The 23,541-nt window shown below is 37.3% G+C and overlaps 1 protein-coding gene across 7 annotated transcripts in view; it reads left to right on the forward strand.

The window, feature by feature from the left end:
* The window catches only part of LOC113228760, a 39,032-nt gene extending 24,237 nt beyond the window's left edge, over window positions 1-14,795 (forward strand). For 6 of the 7 annotated variants that reach the window (XM_026462130.1, XM_026462126.1, XM_026462125.1 and 3 more), the window contains 8 exons: window positions 4,426-4,626; window positions 5,261-5,410; window positions 6,521-6,716; window positions 7,917-8,092; window positions 9,407-9,659; window positions 11,732-11,883; window positions 13,140-13,302; window positions 14,121-14,795. In XM_026462130.1, the coding sequence (XP_026317915.1) occupies window positions 4,426-4,626; window positions 5,261-5,410; window positions 6,521-6,716; window positions 7,917-8,092; window positions 9,407-9,659; window positions 11,732-11,883; window positions 13,140-13,302; window positions 14,121-14,309 (1,480 nt within the window). In that variant the 3' untranslated portion in view covers window positions 14,310-14,795. The remainder of the gene's footprint in view (window positions 1-4,425; window positions 4,627-5,260; window positions 5,411-6,520; window positions 6,717-7,916; window positions 8,093-9,406; window positions 9,660-11,731; window positions 11,884-13,139; window positions 13,303-14,120) is intronic. The other variant, XM_026462131.1, reaches the window with a different exon arrangement.
* Window positions 14,796-23,541: the final 8,746 nt, after the last annotated feature.

A 23,541-nucleotide genomic window follows, 5' to 3' on the forward strand; every position in this document is an offset into this window, starting at 1 on the left:
CGGGAATCGAACCCGCGACCAAGAGTTACGGATTACACTCCGCGACACTACCCAGAACACCTAGGCCAAAACCATTTTAGAAAAGTTAATTTCCCAAATTGGTTCTACCGGGAATCGAACCCGCGACCAAGAGTTACGGAATACACTCCGCGGCACTATCTAGAACACCTAGGCCAAAATCATTTCAGAAATGTTAATTTCCAAATTGGTTCTACTGGGAATCGAACCCGGGACCAAGGTTACGGAATACACTCCGCGGCACTACCCAAAACACCTAGGCCAAAACCATTTTAGAAAAGTTCATTTCCTAAATTGGTAATACCGGGAATCGAACCCGAGACCAAGAGTTACAGAATACACCCAGAATACCTAGGCCAAAACCATTTTAGAAAATTTCATTTCCGAAAGTGGTTCTACCGAAAATTAAACCCAGGACCAAGAGCTACGTAATTCACTCAGCGACACTTTCCAGAACACCTAGGCCAAAACCATTTTAGAAAAGTTCATTTCCCTAATTGGTACAGCCGGAAATCGAACCCGCAACCTTCTCATGCGTGCTTTATGTAAAATCTACAAATCGCTTAAAACACGACCACACACACAGCATGTTCCCGTGAGAAGAAATATTCACATTTAAAGTTCTATATTGTACCTATTGCTATTTCCAAAGTTCTCCCTAAGCAGTCCGATGTCGCTCAGAAATTGTTTGCCTTTCAAAGAAATATACCTTTTTGTTGAGAAGCCTAGTCACACTTTGTAGTGCCCGTGGTGACATAAGCTGGTGACGTCAGGCTGCGCCGCGCTGCACCGCGTGACACAAAGACATACCCACTTTATTTAGTGCATTTTCCAGCCACCGCCACTTGCCGCAGTTTTATTTTAAAGAAAATAGAAAACAAACAAAATAAAACCACCACTGATCCAGAAAATCTCGCAAATATTTGCTCTCGTGACGACGAACCTATGCTTCAACCAGAAAATAGTACTCCAACTTCAATTAAACTAGGGGGAAGTCGCCTAGTGGCGGACACCTAAGTTTATAAGACATTAAAGAAAAAACTGGTTCTAGGAACGTAGATTTATTTATTAAATAACAATGTCAACAAATTTTAGAATCAAAATAAATGAATAAAAGTACAAAACTCTCCATAAACATACTTAAAAATATAAATCAAACTTTATTAACAACTGCAAGTGGCACCTATTACCGGACAGTCTTATATTCAAGCCCCCAAGACCCGACATCTTTAAAACATCATGCACCGATCGCATATGTAGCTTTCTGAACATTCAGGGATGTCTGCACGTACTTCATAATCCCATCCACGGCAGCTGGAGCACTGTATCCAGTCGTCGTCGTGGTCCTCTTAGCATACTACGCTACGTAATTTCGACCATATCAAAGTGAGAGTGAATAGGCATTATTTAGGTTTGCATGCTACATCATCGACCTCATTGTCACATCCATCGTCCATCAGGTGAGATGGAAGTCAAATGCGCACTAATTTTTGCATAAAAAGTAGTTTCTATGTTAGACATTTGAGTTTAACGGTTCCAGTTTCTATGCTTTGTATCCACTCTTTCCTTTGGCCTTTATTCCTTGATATTATAAAAAAAACAAAACTTCATAGAGATGAATTCGCGGTCGCGACATCCAGAAACGTCTTGCTTGCTCGCGTCCACGAACATAACTTCGCTCTAGTGTTGCCAACTAAACTAAAGCAAATGTCGCTTGACAGAAGGCTTAAATTCGCTAATTGTCGCTAAAACTATAATTCCACTCGATATGAAAATTCTACTCTTATGGTGCTCATCATAAGGTACATTTCACTGGCAAGAACTTTATGGTCATGGCACAGATAAAAGACCAAGCTCATAACTTTCTACTTAAATTTTGATAACCCCTTTCTATCAACCTTTTGATTATACAGGATGTTATAATGTTATAACCTGTGCAAGCAAGTCCGTGCAGGGACCTTAAACGTTCAGGTCCTGAACCCAGATCAGCTCGTGGACAGGGTTGTCAGATAGTTGTCACGGACTTCGTCCGGTGCTCAAAAGGCTAGTGCTTTGGGTGAGTGACTCCGGGTGCACGTATTGTACCATCCCTATTTTTCAGATAGGTACTGGAGGTGTTGGCACGCGCGTTTCCCGTTATGCATTGCACAACTAACAGTTGCCGCCGCTAAGGCGCTGAATCTAAATTCAACTAACTACCAACTCTCCCACTCCTCCCTGGCGATAGAGCTGTAGGCACTCTCACTTCCCGACGCCGAAGCGTCTTTCCAATTCCCATTATTCCTATGCGACTGGATAGACCGGGGGAAATTTCGCTTATCCTCTCTCTACTAGTTATCCGGACTAGCACCGGAGATATCAGTCGCAAAGTCCTGCGATAGTGGCCGGACAAACTTTATACTTAAAGACCAATACAATTTTACCATTGAGTAAAAAAAAGAGATAAGATGAAATCATGTTAAATGTTAATAGACGAAACCTAACTAATTAAAAAGGCGCCAAAAAAGAGCAAAATTTTTCTTGTAACTAAACAGAAACAAAATGTCGCTTTTGTTGTCAAATTGTCGTTTAATCTAGCGACAAAGTCGCTAAGTTGGCAGCAATGTTGCGCTCCGCTTTGTTACCGCGCAAAAACCGCCAACACGCGGAGCGATTGCCGCGAAGCGTATTACGTTGCATGGGAACGTATCCACTAATGGAGCAGTTGCAGAACGTAATGGATATCCACCTTTACGAGAACTACATACATGTACAGGTGTTGTTAGAATACTATGGGACGTTGGTCTATATTCAGCCTTATAATACCTCACAACTTGAAGAAATTCAATTATTTACATCAGGAATAGAGTAAGAATTTCACGTATTTGATAGGATAGGAAAATATTTTTCCGGATTTAAATCGCGTATATTTGTTTTTTCAAACAATCCTACTTTTCGGGCCCTTTACAGGTCCCATGTTCACGGTTGACTGACATGGCACCTGTAAAAGACCCGAAACGTTGGTTTGTTTGAAAAAACAAATATACGCGATTTAAATACGAAAAAATAGTTTCATTTCCTATGTGTAACAATCGCGAAAACCTAAGAACTCGATACGTATTTAATTTTATTTATCGTGGTACAAGTACAGATAACAGACTATGTAAAACACGTAAAACAATCACGCATGTAACATTATACGTCTGATATCCAACTATTCGTGCCTATCTACACGGCATATTTTTTACGCGCAGATGACGCCCGTTAACGCGATATAGTCGCGTTTTAGATCAGTAGAGCTTCTTGCGCAAGAGTCGTCCAGGCATATACTGCCTACCTTTCCTATTTGTGATGTGAACATAAGTCCGTTCCAGTTTTGGAGGGTAACCCCCCGTTCACACGCCATTGTACTGCACGTTTTTTTGCAGTTTAAATCCGAACCGAATAAACAGTGGCGCATATATTAGATATAGAACCGTTCACACGGTGTTTGTCCTGCAAAAAAAACACACACACATATAAACGCACATCGAATACTGCAAAATAACGTGCAATGCAATGCCGTGTGAACGGGGGGTTAAGGTGCTGGTGAAATTACAGGGACTTGTCAATTTATGTCAGGGTGACGGGAGCAGTGACATTGCTCTTCAGAGCTTTGCGATTTAATGTTACGGACAGGCGCATAACTTCTTTGTCCAGCTACTTGGTATCATAAAAAGCTTAGAAAGGGATTGCTGCAATAACGCGGGACATAAAAAAGTTTTGTTGTATGTCTGCATGCATGCATGATGCATTTTAATTTAAAAATCTAAAATATCACTTATACTAATAAGTTCCATGTATAGTCAGAGGCTAATGTGAATGATGTAATGCAATAGGGAATTTTGATACAATACACCACAATACTATGAGCCCCGACTATAGTCCATTTGTTTAGTGTACTTAACTAAATGTAAACAATCTTCATTAAATATACATTTATAAAATGATTTTTACTTACCTTCAAATACAAATTACAAATATGTACTTGCCTTCATATGAAATTGCATGCCTATTTTTATACCTATTGATTTGTAAGACATATTTTTCAATAAAAAGATGTATCAAGATTGTTTACATTTAGTTAAGTACCTAAATAAATGGACAATAGATGTTGTCAAACTGTCGGAATACTCCATTGAATATTAAACCTTAAGTTGTTTTCACAAAGGGTTTAATTGTGCATTATCTAAAAGTGACAATGCATCTGTCACAAGTAACTTTTGGTCGAAATTATTAAATGTTGCTCTTTAAACGAGAGATAAAAAACTGCTATAGAAATGAAGAAAAAACAAAATACTATTCTTCGTGGCACAGGGTGCTTAAAAAGCTAGCAGCTTCTGCGCTTTCAGTACATTGGAATAAAGGTTCTGTTAAAATAATTTTCAGTATACTCCCATCGAAATGGACGGGTATACTTACCGGATTTCGGTCAACGGTGATTCCCCCGCCACCCCCACCTGGCAGAGAAGACACCCTCAATGTGCTAATATTCGGTTTCGACTCCACAGCCAGAAATGGTTTTATCAGGAAGATGCCCGAGAGCTATAAATATCTGAAAGATGTTTTAAAAGCCACTTTCTTGACTAGGTAAGTTGCTAATTTCGATATTTCCTTTAACATGTTGATTAAATTGCTTGTTTAATTTGTGATCAAGACGCATGTTCTCGAAGCTTCCGGGGTATTTCCTTACTAAGTAAACGTAATTCTGCTACGGCAAGAACAAATTAAGTACTTTACTCTTGGCTCGGATATCACAATGTCAAAGATCAAAATTCACTGGTCTTTTTTCCATTTTTGTATTATTTTATTTTGCCTGAGTGGGTAAACGGTTGATGACTTTACCACCTTAGTCAACCGTGACCATGGAACCTGTAAAAGGCCCCGAAACGTTGGTTTGTTGGAAAAACAAATATACGCGATTTAAATCCGGAAAAATAGTTTCATTTTCCTATGTGCAACAATCGCGAAAACCTTAATAAGTCGATAAACCTTAGTATGTCGACTCGGCATTTGCAAGATTCGAAATAAACCAAATTCTCCCCCTGCACATTGTATCTAACCAATACTGCCTTGTATTGGGTTATTGCACTCTTATTAAACGTTAATGGAACGTTATTATCAGTGTTATAATTTCAATTACAAAAGAATCGATTACATCAACAATGTAACTAAGGACAGGACCTAAGCTTTTCCAAAGATATTCATTTACGATATTTTCCAGGTATAACATAGTCGGAGATGGGACCCCGGCATCACTGTTCCCCATCCTCACCGGCAAGACTGAACTAGAGTGGCCCGAAGCCAGGAAGTCTATGGGCAAAAACTTCATGGATCACACCAACTTCATTTTCCATAGAGTCAAGCAAGATGGGTAAGTGAAAATAAGTTGCAATCGTTCACAGATACACAATAAATATATATAAATGAAATGTAATTTATTTGCCTGAAATATGGTTTACAAAAGATGGTACACATAATATATAATAAGAGGACTGTCCTCATTCTTCACCAAACTTGGCATGCAGATGATATATGGTCATCAATATTTTATAATTTAACAATTTTAAAGCAATTCTAATAGTAGTACAGAGTTATTAACAATTATTATAATACTAAATTATTGGTAATATTTTTTTTTTTTGGTTAAATAGATTTAATTAAATATTAACATACTATCATAGCAAGCCATTATCATGTCATGAAGATGTAAAAAAAAAAAAATTAATGAGTAAAGTTTTCTTTATTTAAAAGTTTTCTTTATAGTATTTGGTATATGTCTTTACCCATAAGAAAACACTCCACTTCATAATCGCTACTATATTATCACGTTTCAGGCTAAAATTTTCATTGTTCTCTGAAGATTTGTTATCAACCCATTGTACGTTCCACTAATGGGCACGGGTCACCTTTAAAGAGAGGGTGTAGGCCATAGGTTCCCAAACTTTTTGGTTCACCGCAAATTTCAACGTCCACCACTACCAAAAATAATTGAAAACTTGTATTTTTTATAGTAAATTAACACAAAACATCACAAGAAAAAAATATACATATGTGTAGTAGTGTTCTCTAAAAGCGTAGTGTACTCTAAATAGATAATTCAATTCTTTTTTTTCAAATACGGTAACACCGTGTGGACATCATCAACGACCCCCAATTGCTTCCGGGGTCCCTGCTCTACCGTCGACGAACTAAAACGCGGCAAAGTGACATTGGTCAAATAACTGTTTTAAATAGCAAAAAATAGAGCACAAAATTATCTTTTAAAAACAGTTAAAATTAGTTAATGTGTTCGATTTATCGGATCTTTTACGATATCTCAAAAAAATATTTTGTCACTTAATCACGTTTTGGTTAGTGGACGACAGTACTGCTCCCTAGAACTCTTCAGCGCCCATTGGGGGGCTACTTTGGGAAACTATGGTCTACACAAGTTTTTCAAGGGTGGTGGTGTCGTATTACCATAGTTGCATTCCTGTCGCAGCTACCGCACCGCGTATTTCGAAGACCAGCCTTCCATAGGCACGTTCCAGTACCGCTTCAACGGTTTTGCTAAACAGCCCGCGGATCACTACCTGCGCGACTTCTATCTCGAGGTGGACAAAATGAGAAAACACTCCAACAAATACTGTGTTGGTGATACCCCACAATATAAGCTCATGATGAATATCACTGAACAGGTAAAGTACACGTGTACATATCACATATCTTCATATACCACATATCCTCATAGCTACATGGCGTTGAACCATTTTAGTGCATTTCTGAATCTCAATGTAACATTTTGGCTAGAGTAGATTGGTAGTTCGAGCATCGAGTACATAATCAGAAATAGAGACGAAAAATATTTTAATTTGTTTGAAAACAATTCTGCCAAATCATTACTGTGACAACAGCGATCCGATTGGCCAGCCCGAATTCGAAACAATTGGCGGGTGTCAATTGTTTCACTTCAAATCTACTAGTTTAACTTGAGCTTGCTATAATGGACGAAAACTGCAAAATTACATATTTAATATTTAATTACATATGAAATGTGAATTTTTTTGCTGTTTTTCCCATACCATCGAATGCAACAGCCCTCTATAGTTAGAGATGTTAACTTTATTACAATAAATACAGAATATTTTTGGAATATACGGAGACGTACACACAGGTCAGTTGTTGGCGCTGTACTGTTTCAGGTTTCTAATTTGTGGTTCAGCGCAAACGCCTATATTTATATATTTCCTATATTTATATATGGCCGATATTTCGTCTCTTAATCTGGTTATATACTCGATGACTTCCAGTGACTATTATCCACGACTCGAACTTAAGATTGATTTTGACCTGTGGAGCAGTCAAGATCGTCGGCGCCTGAGGGCGCTTTCCCATTATGTCGTAACGTGTTATTTATCGTTAGACGACTGTTGCGTCTAGCCTGTTCCCATATCACGACTATCTGTCGTGACTGTGTTGTGGACGTTTATTTTATTGTTGAACAACTGTCGAGTCTAGCTGTTCCCATTAGATCGTGACGACAAGTTATCGGTTCACGGCAGCCGCCTTGTCGTTTGCACGACAGAAGCGTTGCACGACTGTCGTTCTAGCTCTTCTCATTGTCACGACAGTCTGTTGTCGTAACTTCAAAAAGTCCTGAACGACAGTTAATCGTGTGGTACTGAACAACTTCATATAAATATACAAGTCACGCCATTTTAAACTGCACGTCTATCAATCGTCACCACATAATGGAAACGCCCTTGACTATATAAATAACATTTTTATAAAAAAAGACCTCAAAAGTTTTGAAATTCAATAAACCTGAATCAAAAATATACTAAAAAAAGAATTAAGATCGATGAATTCTCAAGCCGCGTTAAATGCAAATTTTTCAGTTCTTCAAAATGGACGCCAAGAAGTTTTGCTTCACTTTCATAGCGGACATAACTCACGACGACTTCAACCAGATCACCTCTGCCGACAAAGAGTTCGTCAGTTTTCTGCGCCAGTTCAAAGAAGATGGACGGCTACAGAACACGTTGCTGTTTGTTTTTGGCGATCACGGACCTAGGTATGGCCTTTAGTTTCTATAGACAAAAATCTTAGAATTAACTGTTTCTCACAGACAAAATTTTCATTTAATTTTTTTTATTACTATTTTCCATCCAGTAATTACTGCTCTTCATGAATGATGCCATAAGTAAATACCGTTGTATTTTAATTTATTGCCTGTCAAACCATAGCCGGATTTTGTTACACTGTTACAGCCTAGGTTAAAGTTTTCTTTATACCTATTCCTTAATTAATAAATTAATAATAATGTAAAGAAGTTAATTTTAGTCAAACTCACTCTGAGGTCCATTTTGTCAATTGTCTTAGTATCAATAGAGCTCCTTGTGAAAGAGTTCGTCCAGGGAAGTACTGCCACCTTACCTATTTCTGCCGCCAAGCAGTAATGTCAGCATTACTGCGTTCCGGTTTTGAAGGGTAGGAGTGCTGGTTATAATTATAAATTACAGGCACATGAGACCAACCTATGTCTCAGGGTGACGAGCGCAGTGGCAGTGCCCCTCATATCTTTGTGTTTTAAAGCTCTGAGTGGAACTGCACTGTTATGAACAGGCGTCTCGCTTACTACAAGGCGCACGACTTGTTCGTGTCGTCGCGTCGCTTCGTATCATGTTAAAAAAAAGCTCTACCAGGACGAAGATACTAGTATTTTTTGCGGCATTCCAAACTCAAATGTATTTACTAGTTCAAAAAATGACAAATGGCTTCAGTAGTGCAATCAGTGTGCAGTTCGTTTTGCAATTGCAACAACCGCATCGGAATTGCGTGCAAACAGCACAGCGTTTCGATGATGCCGCTTGCAACTCCCACCCAACTACTTCTGTTCAAATTCATGGTACCACTATTTCGTTTAACTGAGGTAAACGATTCTTTTATGGGGAACTGTATACGTTTATACAATAAGATTGCGGAGCATATATTAAGGTTATTATTTCCTAAGCTCAAAACTTACGTTAAAAATATTTTAATTAGAGTGGTTCGTTTAAAGAACAGTCCCAATTGAGTACAATACAATACAATACTTAAATTCTTTATTGTACACCAAAGAAAGGAAACACTACACTTATATTAAATGAAGGTAATTTACATAACAAGATCAAGGCCGGCTTTTGGAGCGGCAGCCATCATAGAGAAATAGATGAATTGTCATCGACAAGAAGTTACAAATAAAGGCACCCATACACGAGTGTCGCGGTGCTACCAATGCACGGATTACAAATTAATGAATTAATTATTTAATAATTTAAATGATTATTTATTTCGCTTTTACTCTGAACAGAATGTATAATATTTGTTTGATTAAATATGTTTCCAGGTATCTGAACGTCCGAGCCACCTACCAAGGTAAACTGGAAGAGCGTCTACCGCTGATGGGAATAGTTTTACCAGAAAAACTACTAGCAGAGCGACCAGAAGTAAAGGCGGCTTTACAATCAAACATCGATGTTCTGACAACGCCTCACGACGTTTATGCAACGGTATTGGACGCGATTGGGATGACGGAGCATTGGAACCCCTTTAAGGTTAAAGGCGCCGATTTACCTAGAGGAATGACGTTGTTCGAGCCGGTAAGTTTGCATCTCAGTGCCAAACCATGCTCCAAAGGGGTGCATGAAAAAAGCCTTAAGAGCGTAGCACGACGTACTAGAGTACTTTTGTGCCGATTGGCAAATCTCTTAACGACGAAGAAGACCAAGCTCTAGGAGGTAGTTTGAATCCCTCTGCCGGTACCTATGATTTTCAAGAGTTTGAAAGTTACTTATTCCGCTGGCCTCCGACACCAAAGTACGCCATGTTTCCCGCTCTTGTGTTTGTGACACATTCAGTTGCTTTAGGTCTTTAGCGACTTCATCCTTCCAGGGATGCCTTGGACGGCCCACTGGACGATGACCCGTAGGTTGCCCCAAATACGTTCTTTCCCATTCTTTCCACATGTCCTAGTCAGCGAAGTCGATCAGATTTTATTTCCCCGACTATGTTCGGCTCAGACACTAGTTCTTTTCTACTTCTCTATTGAATCTGGCCCTCCAGTTCCCAAATTCTCGTTTGTTTGAAAGTGACGTATTTTATATTTGTGAACGTTTAGTAGCAATACCTCATGCTAACGGTGACGAAGATTATGGTGAAACCTGCAAGTCGAAGAAGGCTCACAATCGGTGGAAAACTTGTGATGTTTCCAATTCGCATTAGGCTAGCGTTGGGATTACAGCGCAAGGCCTCCCCCTACAGGAGACCTGTGCCCAGCAGTGGGACATTTAATGAATTGATGAAGTAAATTCTAAATAAATGTTATATTATAACCTTAAAACTATGAGTAGTATGTAGTTCCCTTCGAAGACGCTAGATGGCGTTGATTGATTTTACACTATAGTCTGTGTTTTTACGGTTGCCAGTTTTCACGAAATTTTAAATAGTTATGAGTTGTCGATAGTTTTATCGATAGATTAATAATAATAATAACGCACACACTCAACATACCTCACACTAGGGAAACCCTGTGTCGTGGGTGCCATGGACACACATATAGACAACCACAAATTACACCCAAACTCACGAGAGAAATGAGTGTAGGCCATACAAATTCGGCCACCGAGGCAGTTTTTGTGTAAGAAGATAAAATTTTGCCAAAAATGACTGAATTGTTAATGAATACGACGCGACGTTCTAATGATTACTAATTTTCTTCTTTATTCTTATTTTAACAGTGGGCCTACTAGTATCGAGATGAATTTTTATTCACATACATTTTAACATAATTCTAAATACAGTGTTTATATGGATGCTTACAAACTTTACCAATTCAAATGAACTCGTGCTCAGTAATTGGATGAATAATGGGTGGAAGATTATTCAAACGAAACATGTTCGGCTATTTATTCCATAAGCGTGACCAATATTCAGCTGATAGTCGATAGAATATTTATCGACTACAATCACTAGCTGCTCAAAAGCGGGCAACACTTTTGCGCAATGAACTGTCACTTTACTCCGTCTTCAAAAAAGACAGACTATAAAGGTGCCTTCAAATTAGACATACATACATATACTTAACGCCTTAAATTTTTCCCATCCCGATTAGACGCTTGTATGAAAAGTTCTAATGGTGCCACTACAGTGCTTCTATAAGAGTCTAATTTTAATAATAATAACGCACATACTCAACAATTTGTCTGTAGCCTTAGATCGCGATGATATTTGGGAATTCCATCTTACTTGGCAACGGGTACTCGGAACTTTTTTTTTTATATGATATAACATAAGCGATTACATGCTTTTAGTGTTGTATATCGGTACTGCAACTGCCTCTCCGATCAAACTTGGAAGAAATTGTGGGATTGGCCAGTTTGGCACATCATCATCATCATATACAGCCTGACTTCACCCACTGCTGGGTACAGGCCTCCAAGTTTCTGTACCACTTCCCACGATCCCGCGCTAATGTCCTCCAGTTTAACCCCCCAATTCCCCAATGAGCGTGACACACTATGGCCTAAATCTTCTTCTTCAAGGAAACTCACGCCCAACAGCGATGATATGGCAGTTCTAGCAATTGTAAAACAAACTGCACAGAAACTACACTTTTGCAACTTTTCAATAATTTTACGCCCTTAGTTATAAGATCTTAATAATTTTATTTCAGATACCTCGCAACAGATCATGCAGTGAAGCCGCAATAGAGGCCCACTGGTGTGCGTGCCACCGCTGGATCACAGTCCCGCCGTCCGATCCCATGCACCGCCGTGCTGCTGACGCTTTAGTTAACCACATTAACTCGCTAACGGAGTCCGCCAGGTAATAATGCCTTAACGGTCCAAATAACTGCCTCTGAGTTCTAAGCTCTTTTCGTAGTATCTTCGAAGAGATGATCAGAAATGTATTAATGAGTTATCATAACTTTCTTTTAATCAAGCACTGTACAGGGTTATTTGTAAATTTCTAACAACCTCGCAACCTTTAATAATTCATCACATTTTACAAGATATTTAAATAGATCGCTTGAGGTGGGGGTTGTCGTGAAGGACGGTTGCATGTTTGAACTTAACTACCACACCTACTAGCAAATAGTGCTGTAGGTTGGGACGGTATATCATCCAGCATACTCAAAATGTCAAGGGAATTCATCGGGAAAGTAGACCGATTGTACCGAAGGGATTCCTAGTCCCTGACATTACACATATTTATGTAACTTTTCTATCTCTTCGGGGTGTTTTTCCTGACGCTCTAAAATAGGCAACTGTGCATCCAATTCATAAGGGTGGAGATGCGAACAATCTAAGCAACTAGAGGATCTAAACAACTAATTTCGGTTTTACCTCCCCTCTCAAAAATCCTGGAAAAGATTCTAAATAGGAGACTAGTAAATTATTTAAACAAGAACAATATTTTGGCTGCAAACTATTTTGGTTTTAGAGCAGGAATATCGACTGAAAATGCAGTCTGCGATTTAGTTGACAGTGCAGTCAGGATATTGGACTCTGGAGTCAAATACATGGGATCTCTGTAAAGCGTTTGATACGGTGTGAGTCTCCATCCTATTGACAAGGTTGCAAGAGGTAGGAGTTAGGGGGATAGCCTTAGATATGTTTTGCAGACTATATGTCCAATACGAAACAGATAGTCAAAGTTGATTCTCATATTAGTGATTAGGAACTAATCACATTCGGAGTCCTGCAAGGGTCAATCTTTGGTCCTACTCTTTTCAACATTTATATTAACCACCACGCTGAGGACACTGCTTTACTTGTCCATGGTGCAACTTGGCCAGAAATTAAAAACAATGCTGAATTTGCCTTGAGAGTGGTTACGGGTTGATTGGCTTCTAGCTTCCTCACGTTAAATATTGACAAAACTAAGTACATTCCCTTTTCGTTTAGATCAAAAACAGCATTTCTTGAACATTTGACTATCTAAACTCACCCGCTCAGCGCAATCAATATCAATTTGACATATTTGGGTCTTTGCTTTTGCAATAATGTACTACTGCCGTGTGTCGTAAGCGTACTAGACCCACTCGGTACTAACACCGCGGTGTCTCCCCTTGCCGCCAGATCGCAGTGCGCCCCGCGTGCCGTCATTTCGGTGGCCTACGTGGCGCAGCGCGCGCCCAACACGCGGATGTTAGCGTTCGCGGGCGCGCGCGACGCCGACGGGTACGTGGGCAAGTTCGGCGCCGCCGACGCGGACAAGAAGACCACCACCTACCAGCTGCAGGTGAGCCCGCTCGCCGTTGACGCTACTAATTAACACTACGCTGAATGGAATTTGGACACGTAGCTCGTAGAACTGACGCCGTTGGGGCAGAAAGGTTCTCGAATGGAGATCGCGAACCGGAAGGCGTTCACTCGGTAAGGGCGGCGGGTAACCGATGTATGCACGTCGCGTCCGATCGGCTAGTCTGAAAATCTTTGGGGGAGGCATATGTTCAGCAGTGAACATCTTCGGGCAGATATGATGATGAAATGGAATGTTGTCGATTTTGCCTTTTTAATGCAAAATTATTCAGCAATTATTTATGAAATTCAAAATTCAGAAAATAATGCAAAAAGTAATAATTATATATTTTGTAGTCTATTATGAGTAACTTGTAGAGTGGGATATCAATTCACTCAAAGTAACTTTAGTACATATTTAGAACTGTAGATGGCGACACTTGGATTAAATAAGAAGAATTAAATCTCGAAAATTTGAAGTTTTAAACTAAATAAGAAGTATGAAAAGGAAATGCAATTTAGGAATGTTGAAATTGAAATTTACTTACAAATTGTGAAAATTGGTGAAAACTGTTGTGAAAACACATTATGCTCCATAACATTTCCATTTTCTTTAAATTTTATAATATCAAATCGAATGCTTGGCATTTGAAGTTAAAAGTGTTTATGCCATCATGTTACGGTAAAGGAAAACATCTTGAAATTATCCGCTTATCGGAGTACGTGAAAACCCCATCTGAACCGCTCCAAGAGGCGTTAAGCATTAGCACGGACATGGGTTAATGCAGAGATAAGAAAGAAAATTTAATTTTGTTTCAGTTGGACGTATCACCGGGCAAGGGAACGTACGAAGCTTCAATGACGTACGTAAAGGCTGAAGACAAATTTGTCGTCAACACGCGAGACATATCTCGTATCAACGCGTACGGAAACCAGCCTAGCTGCATCAGCGATCGCTTCCCCCATCTCAATAAATATTGCTATTGCAATAACTACTCTGGAGACTGAAGACTTTTAGGAATCTCAAAATTAAGTATAAGCAGGGAACATTGTTGTGCAACACATTGCTGAATGTTACTTAATTTCAGTTTTGCGACATTACACAACGTTACCCAACATGTTGTACTGCAAATATAGCCTGATGAATATAGCGCTAAAAGCTGGCAAATTACAATTGAGCCTCGTTACATTGCAGTGTTTTTCAGAGCTAATTATTTCACTATGAATGACGTCACAAGTTTAGGGTTCAATAGTAACTTGTCGGCTTTCAAATCTGTAGATAGATTTTGTGATTTAAGAAGTCGTGCATCTCTTTACGAGTCTCGACATGTGATCTGTCAGCCCCAAATCTATTAATTTTCTTAAAACCGCTGGTTATTGTAATTCCACCGAGATTTTGCAATTATGATAACAGTCGTTATTCTATTCTACTAATATCTAATTGCAATGGCAGTTGAGTCATAATAGAGTTTTTTTTAATTTTTAAAGGTTATTCGGGACTTAGTCATGTATAAAACGTATTTTAATTACCGCGACGTTTCGGACGTATTGCAACGTCCATAGGCTCGAAGGGGCTGAAGAGGTGGGTGTCAGCAACTTCTAGCCGTGCGAGTTTTTCTAACTACCCACACTTGATCTTCATTATTTATTTGTGCACTAGGGTTGTCTTTAGACCGACACAACACTCACAACATTCGACGACTTGTCGGGTGATATTAATGTCGTTTACATTTGTTGATAACTGGGTCCCATGAAGATGAAAGCTTAAAACCGTCTTCTCGGTTAATATTATGGCGTTTTTTAATTTCTACTATAGTGATGACGTTCTATAGAAAGGATCTTGGGGATTATGAAGCTCAATCCAGTGGTTTGGACCTGATTCCAGCAAATGCTCGGCTATTGCAGACTTGTTGCGCTGACGGTTTTTAGCAGCCGCGATGTGTCTTTGATTTTTTCCGCGTTTTGTGTCGGTCTGGTGACAAACCTACTGCACAAATAAATAATGAAGATCAAGTGCCTCTTCAGTCCCTTCGAGACCATGGACGTTGCAATACGTCCGAAACGTCTAGGTAATTAAAATATGTTTTATACATGATTAAGTCCAGAATTAAAAATCAAATGATAAGTGAAAATCGTGAAAGTTTAATTCTTAATAAAGTGTCAGTGGAATGGCAGTGATGGGATTCATTAATTAACGGTTGGGATTGCGTTACTAAGGGTCGTATTCCAGAACTGTACTCAATGCTCAAGTCAGGATTTGAGCAGACTTGAGTATGATTTCAAGCACTGGAAATACGACCCCAATGGCAAGGACTTGAGTATGATTTTCAGTGCTCACTGCAATAGTCAAGTCCTCACTTGAGTATTAAGTAGAGTTCTGGAATACGTAAATCTCCATGGAATTGTTTTGGGCTCTCCTGTAAAATTTTGTTTTAAACACTTACTAGGTGTTGCTATGGGGCAGCTGAACTGAGATGATTTAAAAATCTGTCAACAGCGAATTCGTTAAATGTAAAATATTTATTAGAATTAAGTTATGGAGTCATTTTTTCCGGGATATATCCAACATTACACAGAACATTGCATTTCGTAAGTTTGCAAACGACGTAAAATATTTATTCATATGAGACAAAAGAATAATGATATGACAACTAGTCGAAAAATGTATTATTTATAAATTTATTGTTAAATAACTCCACTAGTTTTAGCTATAATTATTAAGACACAAAGAAAAATTCCTTCGATCCAGCAGGACTCAAACCTGCGACCTTTATCATCAACATTAGCTTGTGGTAACTGGAAAGTTACCGGTTGAGTGAGAAGGTTCATACATTTCTCACAAATGTCACTTACGGCGTCGAAACTCGTGCTAACTCGACCTTGTAGCTCAGTTGGAAGAGCAAGGTGACGGTACTCCCGGGAATTTTTCTTTGTGTTCGATCATTATATGAATAATTATAGTCTAAATAAAATTAACTAAATTGAATCTCCGCAGCAGAAAACTCATATATACTTGCAGCGTTCTCACTTTGCGCGTTGTTCAAGTAGCTGCTGGCAATTAGGTCTCCCGTTTTCACACAAAAATATATTTCGCGAAGTATTATTTGTGCTCTAGAATGTTATCGACTATACACATAAATATTAACATTGATAAAACACTAACAACCTTGCAGGACTATAATTACTAACATCATGTACATACAGACAAGTTCGCCGAAGCGTATACGGCTGGCTTCCATGCCTATATGGACACCTCCTACGTAAAGTATCGTATGTCGAAATTGCTAAGTTTACAGGGTAGCATTTTAAGTTCTGAATTCACTGAAATGAGCATAACACGACAAAGCTAATCTAATAGATCATCTAACCGATATGTAGGGTTTTACAATACTCTGTGTGAGTAACCGTTTGCCGAATAAAACTGAAAAATGCTAAAGTCACCTGTTATGTCCTTTCAGTGGATTCAAAACTTTAAAACACTTCCCTGTAAACTTGGCAATTTCGACATACGATACTTTACGTAGGAGGGGTCGATATATGCTTAGTCTCTCTTTTTTGAAGATGGAGTAAAATGACAGTTAATTGCACAAAAGTGTTGCCACCCTGAGACATAAGTTGACAAGTCCCAATTGCCTGTAATTTCACCAGCACCCTTACCCTCCGAAACCGGAACGCAGTAATGTTCACATTACTGCTTGGTGGCAGAAATAGGCAAAGTGGCAGTACTTCCCTGGACGAAATCTTTCACAAGGTCTACCGCTACTTAAAAATAGAATCGATTGTTATAACAAATTTAATCGGTAACGCATTAGGACATCACTAATTGATTACAATTCGAGCTGCCAAAAGTAAAATAAATGGTTCAACTGAGTATTAAGCGTCTAATTTGAAGGCGCTCTTGTAATTTCTTTTGTTCATTATAATCTTTCCATAAGTAAATGTGTGTTTTCACCATGCAATTTAGCAGTGTGTAGTAAACAGATGGCACATGCTTTACTGAAATAGCTATTCTTTGATTCTCCAAATATATACTCGATAAATTGGTTCAATAATATTTCGCGAACTATAACTATGGTTTTATTTTTATTAGTCATAATTCAGAGTGTTTGTTTTTTTCTCGAAATTTAAATATACTTCCGGACACATAATTCTAGCCACCTCGCATTTTTGTCTTAAAGGGTCACAGACCACATAAATACGGGCTAGAATACAAAAATAGTGTTATCGTCGAAGAAAAAGTTTTCCCCCCGGCAAATTAAATTTCCCACAAGAATTTATTTTTATATTTAAGGATTTTTTTATATGAAGTTTCAAAATTGCTTAATAATTTTTGGTCAATCAAGCATTGCTTAAGTATATAATGCGAGGTGGCTCGAATTATATGTCTGGGAGTGTATATTAATAAAAGAAAGTTTATCTGACTCCAGCTTATTAACATAATAACGTCCCTTGTACACAAAATATACACGTGGTTCAAGTAAACGCCCAGTGTGCATTATAATGAAAGTAACTCAAATTTAGGTCTATATTATATTCTATATAGGGTACCTATAGTCTGTATTTTTTAAGATGAATTAAAATCACGGTTCCTTGTGCAAAAGTGTTGCCCGTTTGCAAACGGCTAGTGATTGCCCATCGATTGAATATTGTTACGCTTATGCAATAAATAGCCGACGTTGATTTATTTGAATCATCATCGGCCCATTATTCGTCCAACTGCTGGACACGGGTTCATTTGAATTGTCGATTTTTGTAAGTTCGTACATGAATGGGTCCAAGTATAAGGGCCAAACTAACAATTTGATCATTTTCATTTCTTTGTGGGAAATGCTTCATTTCATTATAAAATGTAGCATTTTCAAATAAGTGAAAATGATCAAATTCGGACCGGATAAAGTTAGGACCCATCGACCTACATACACTTGGCAATTTTTTCCTTCTTTCACTATCTATCGAAAAACTGTCGACATCAACTACATGACTATTTAAAATTTTATATTTTTATATAACTGGCAACCCTACAAATGTCATTTTACTTCATCTTCAAAAAAGACAGACTATAGAATATTTGAAAAAATCCCGCTTGTTTTTTTTCACACAAAACTAAGGGCGCACTTAGTTAGGCCTAAAGTCTGTAATTATATTTTTCTAATACTGTACTTTGATCAATCATGTCACAAAAGAGCTCTTTTTAGTTCTGTACCAAAATTTTGTGTTCTAAAAACGTCATATTTTTGCTAATTAAAATATCAAATATGACGCTATTCAAACGCTCTACGATTGGTTAAAAGTATAAGCGGTACTTGGTCTATACTATATCTCTTTGGTTTTTTGTTTTGTAGTGTTTGTTTGGCTTTCGTATTTGTTTGTTGTCGTGGATTGTTAAGGATAATCTTTAAGCATTGGTTGTGTTTTATTGTTTTCATTTACTCGTAGAAAAATTATTGTATGCAATCGTTACATAATTAGATCCTAAAATCTCGTGACTAAACACAGTATTCGACTTTAAGAACCCTCATTATGCAACGATTGCATAATATTAGTTTACCTACACACATATCAAATGTTGTGTTCAAAAACCGCAAATTATTACGGCCAGCGTAAAGACAAACTGTTAGAACAAATTTCTTATCTGTAAAAAACATCAAATTCGAGTTTTATTACATAAAATTGTTTCTCGGCTCATTTCTCACTAATTTGGTGTTACTTTTAATTTAATTTATGTATTTGCTTCGTCGTTACAAGGTTATATTATATGACAGTTCTGGCCGACTATAGATTGTTTATGAATTAATAAGAAACTACGGTTGTGTGCCACGTGTGAGAAAAGTTTTTATTTAACGCCATTTCGCCAGTCGTAACATGCGGTCCCTGAACACATCGCAGAAAGCTTATAATATGTGTGTAGATAAAGCAGTGTATGTAACTGTACATAATTAGGCATTAAAACACTCGTGTGATGTTTTTATAAACCCACACTCGTATTTTAATACCTTTTATTATGTAATAGTCCCATAAACTATTAGTATGTAAGTTTTAATGCACATTGGGTCTTTTGCGCTTTTCCCATTCTAGTTTGTTCATAAAAGTAATAACGGAATGAACGATTAACAAAATATTATTTTTATAAAAATATTTTTATTTTCATAGTAAGCTATGAAAAGTTATAATCAAGTATTTGTTTTGTATGTTTAACTACACGTTACGCACAACAGTTGTCCTTAGTAATTAGGTAACATCGTATGTACCGAAAATTGTACTTATTTATATGTTTGTTAAGATTTTTTATCTTTAGTTCCTGTCTTTAAGACTGTTAGGGCGTTTTCAAATTAGGAGCTTATAGAAGCGATACAGTGGCGCTACTGTTAATTTTCGTACACAGTATTTAGAAGCGCAGTTGCAGTGATACTCGCACTCCACACTTTTGCAGTCACAATTAGTGAACTAAAAATTACTGAAGCACTACAAACGCGCAGTTGTCGCCTCACTAAAGCGCTTCTATAAGCGTCTGATTTGAAGACGTCCTTTTTGCGGCGTTGGTTAAAAATATAACAGCACGTCCGTGTCACGTCGGTGCCTAAATTCGAAGTTTTTGTTTTTTGTTTTAATGATTTACTTATTTGTACGTTATTACTATGTATGGCGTATTTTTTTTTTGGGAAATAAATGTTCCGAAAAACAAATGAAATTGCAGCTAACGCTAACTGTGATACTAATTAAGCTGCGTTAAAATGTGTTACTTATTTTTTTTTATTAAAAAAAAGATCTCAACACTCTGTGGAATTACATCTATATGGCAAGTTTTATTGAAATCGGTTAGCAGAAAGTGGATGAAATCTAATTAACCGCATTCATCCCTTCATGTGTCACCCTTGGAGGTGGAATACTTGTTTAAAATTTGAGTGGGACCACATCTGAGGTATCCTCTTTCCAATAAAAGAAGAATATTCGAAATCGATTTACGAATCGCGTAACATCCAGTCGAATTGAGAACCTCCTCATTTTTTTATGTCGGTTAAAAATAAACGCAGAATATACCTGCAAAATTAATCATATTTAGCAAACAATCAAGAACTTGTTCAAATCGCAATTTTACGAAAAATATACTAAACTTCTGAGAAATACTAACTACTCACTATATCCTTTTTTTTTTTAATTATTCTTAAATCAGACTACAATGGTTCATGTAGTATATGTTATGTACCTACGTCTAAATAAACTAGTGCCTGAACAACAGGAAAAGTTAATTTCTGCTCATTTGGGCAAAATGGCGGATGCATGGCGAGTCAACAAGATGGCGTTGAGTTGGGATTAGCCCTCAGCTTGTAGAGCCTATGTTGTCACTCATAAATATAATATTTTTTCCTTATCGTAGAACACTTCAACATGCACCAAAGTTTATGAAATAAGATCGCTTTTAAATTTATAATAGGTGCTTTACCATAGGGCTGGCAATTGTTTTTGGTGAAATATAAATTACGCTGATAGAGTGAATACTATTGACGAGAAGAATGTATGAATGTGGAGGGATATAAGGGGAGAAGATGGCTAGAAAAAAGATGGATGGATTGTGTGAAAGATGACATGGATAAGAAAGGTGTGAGTACGGAAGTGATGGTTGATAGGGGAGAGTGAGTTCTATTACGTAGTAATAGAGGTAGCCTTAAACACTGCCGTTAAGTAGTTGTTGTGGATATTCCCATGAAGCGTTTCGTTTTCACATTTATATGGCGAGCGGTTAGGGAGTGGAATTCCCTGCCTGCAGACTCATTCCCCGAACATTATAACTTATCTGTCTTTTCAAGGCGAGAGTGAATAGGCATTATTTAAGTGTGCGTGCATCGTTGACCTTATCATAGGATTTTTCGGAAGTTTCAGTATTTAATTTGGTTGTTACCGTATTTTTATTTGCAGAAAACTTTTCGATAGCTTAGTACATAACGAAGTAATATTTATAATTTGAATACGCTGATTTTTAATTTATTTTTCGGAGCTTTTATTACTACCCTATTTTTATCGAAGCAGTTTTCATGGAAAATGTTTACGTATTTATTAATCAAATTTTTTATTTACTCGAATGGTATTTTTTTTAAAACGTAGGATATGTTATTTTGTTCCTGTTATAATAAAATAATATGGTGTGTTATGGTTACGGGTGAAGTTCGCAAATGGGCAAAGTTTACATAATCATTGTCAATACTGCCACACCAACAAGTGATACTGAATTCATTTGTGAATTTGGCTCGTTTTTGAAGTTTTTGGTTTGACCAAAGTTACATGTAAATATTTTTTAGTACCTATGTGATTTATTTTTCAGTATGTGATTTATGTTAATAGATTTTCGCATTTAAAAGAGTGTATTGAGTTTTATTTTGCCTTTTAATAATATTCTGCGGGCCTACGGGTGCGCTGCTGGTTGAAAGGTATTCACGGATGAAAAAAAAAACAAAAAAAAAGTGCCATAAGCCTCGATTATTATCAGAAAGAACCGATGTTGTCAAAAAAACATTCACATTCTTAATTTGAACCATTACAAAATCTTGATATTGATTGGTCGTAGTTTCAAATTTAAAAATAAATAACAAATTCTCGATTTTTAATATAATTTAAACTTTAGCCTGTTGGCATATCGTTGAAAGTTCAATACCATCAATACCTATTATTACAAGTTACATTTTGATATTGAAATTTCAATAAATGTGCTGCCATCTAGCGGTTCCTTGCTGAACGATGACGAATTGGAGTTATTAATTTAGTTCCCCAAACAAGAAGCGACCATATTGCAGTGATATAAGCTTCACTTTCGTTTCCTGTAACAATAAAGTTATTTCGATAAACAGAAAATTGAATTAAAATCAGACTTACCGATCATATGAAATGCCACCACAATAAGGCATCTTTCTACGATTTTAGAGAATTTGCACGAAAGAATGACGCAACCATACCATGCAAAGCGAAAATTGCGGACTGAGCTCAGATAGGATAGGACACTAAACTAACCACTTCTACGGTATTTATTGCTCTGTGTAAGGACCTAAAGCGTAAGGTTCAATTTACATTAAATTACTCTAAATCATTAAAATCGGTTCACAAAACACCAACGTAAACGTGTAACATTCACACTAAAAGTAATAATAATAGTCCAATTGAGAACCTCCTCCTGTTCTGAAATCGGTTAAAAATTACACTTAAATAGGTGAGTTATTCGTTAGTTTGGTAAATATCTGAGTCTCGCTAGTCTTTCTCCTAGTTTTAAATTAAAAAAGTGTGCGTTTGGAAGTCCTTTAATGAATATACAAAATAGTAGTTTATGTGACTATTACATAATTAAATTTATAGACAAATTAGAGTCAGCCCCAACTATCATATCGTTCGATATCAAGTAACGTGTGCGCGAAATCGTCGCGCAAAACGACGGAGCTATAGACACAAAAGTTGAAGTTGAAGTAACGTGTTCGTTTTGTCAAAATGGTTTGATAATGGGCGATTCGCGCGGGAACTCTGCATCTTCGTAGACGGGATTTTGAAAAATTTTTGTAAACTTAATTAAAACAACTTGATTTATGTCATATATTTAATTAAGACGTTAAAAACTATGACTACAGTCCGGATCGAATAAATTCTTTTATTTAAAATGGGCAAATCAGCCGAGAAATGAGATGAGGTATATCGATAAAAAGTTTTCGATGATTATGAACAAATATAGTGCGTACACGAGTTTAATCTATTAGGTAATTAGTGATATGATATTCATGTTTTTAATCTTATGAGTCTCTTTATTAAAATGTCAATTGAAAAGGCATTTCAATTTAGTTGGGTGTTTTATGTCTTAAATGCAATACAAAACACTTCATACATCTATTCAATAGGCAGGAGGGGTCCATTATTTTGTTTCTCGCGATTAATATTATCACGTAGACGCTCTACAAGTTACCGCACTTGACTGTTGAGGACAATCTTTTTGAGTCTTTTCACCATGGCTAAACAACAACAGTCAAATTAAACAAAACAAACTAAAAGTCAACAAATAAAAACAACAAAAACAAATAACTTTAATAGAAAACATAGCAGCGAACAATAAAAAACACGTGCCACATACAATGGCACACACATTACAGCACTCACATGTCAAGACCAACGTCAAAAGTATTCTTGAACAATTTCATAGATTTTAGGACGATAAAATTGGTTGTATACATTGACTTACAATTATATGGACGTCGGGTCCGCGCTAAAAAGT

This window comes from Hyposmocoma kahamanoa, unplaced genomic scaffold (genome assembly GCF_003589595.1).
Source record: "Hyposmocoma kahamanoa isolate Upper Pololo Valley unplaced genomic scaffold, ASM358959v1 240, whole genome shotgun sequence".
Lineage (NCBI taxonomy): Eukaryota > Metazoa > Arthropoda > Insecta > Lepidoptera > Cosmopterigidae > Hyposmocoma > Hyposmocoma kahamanoa.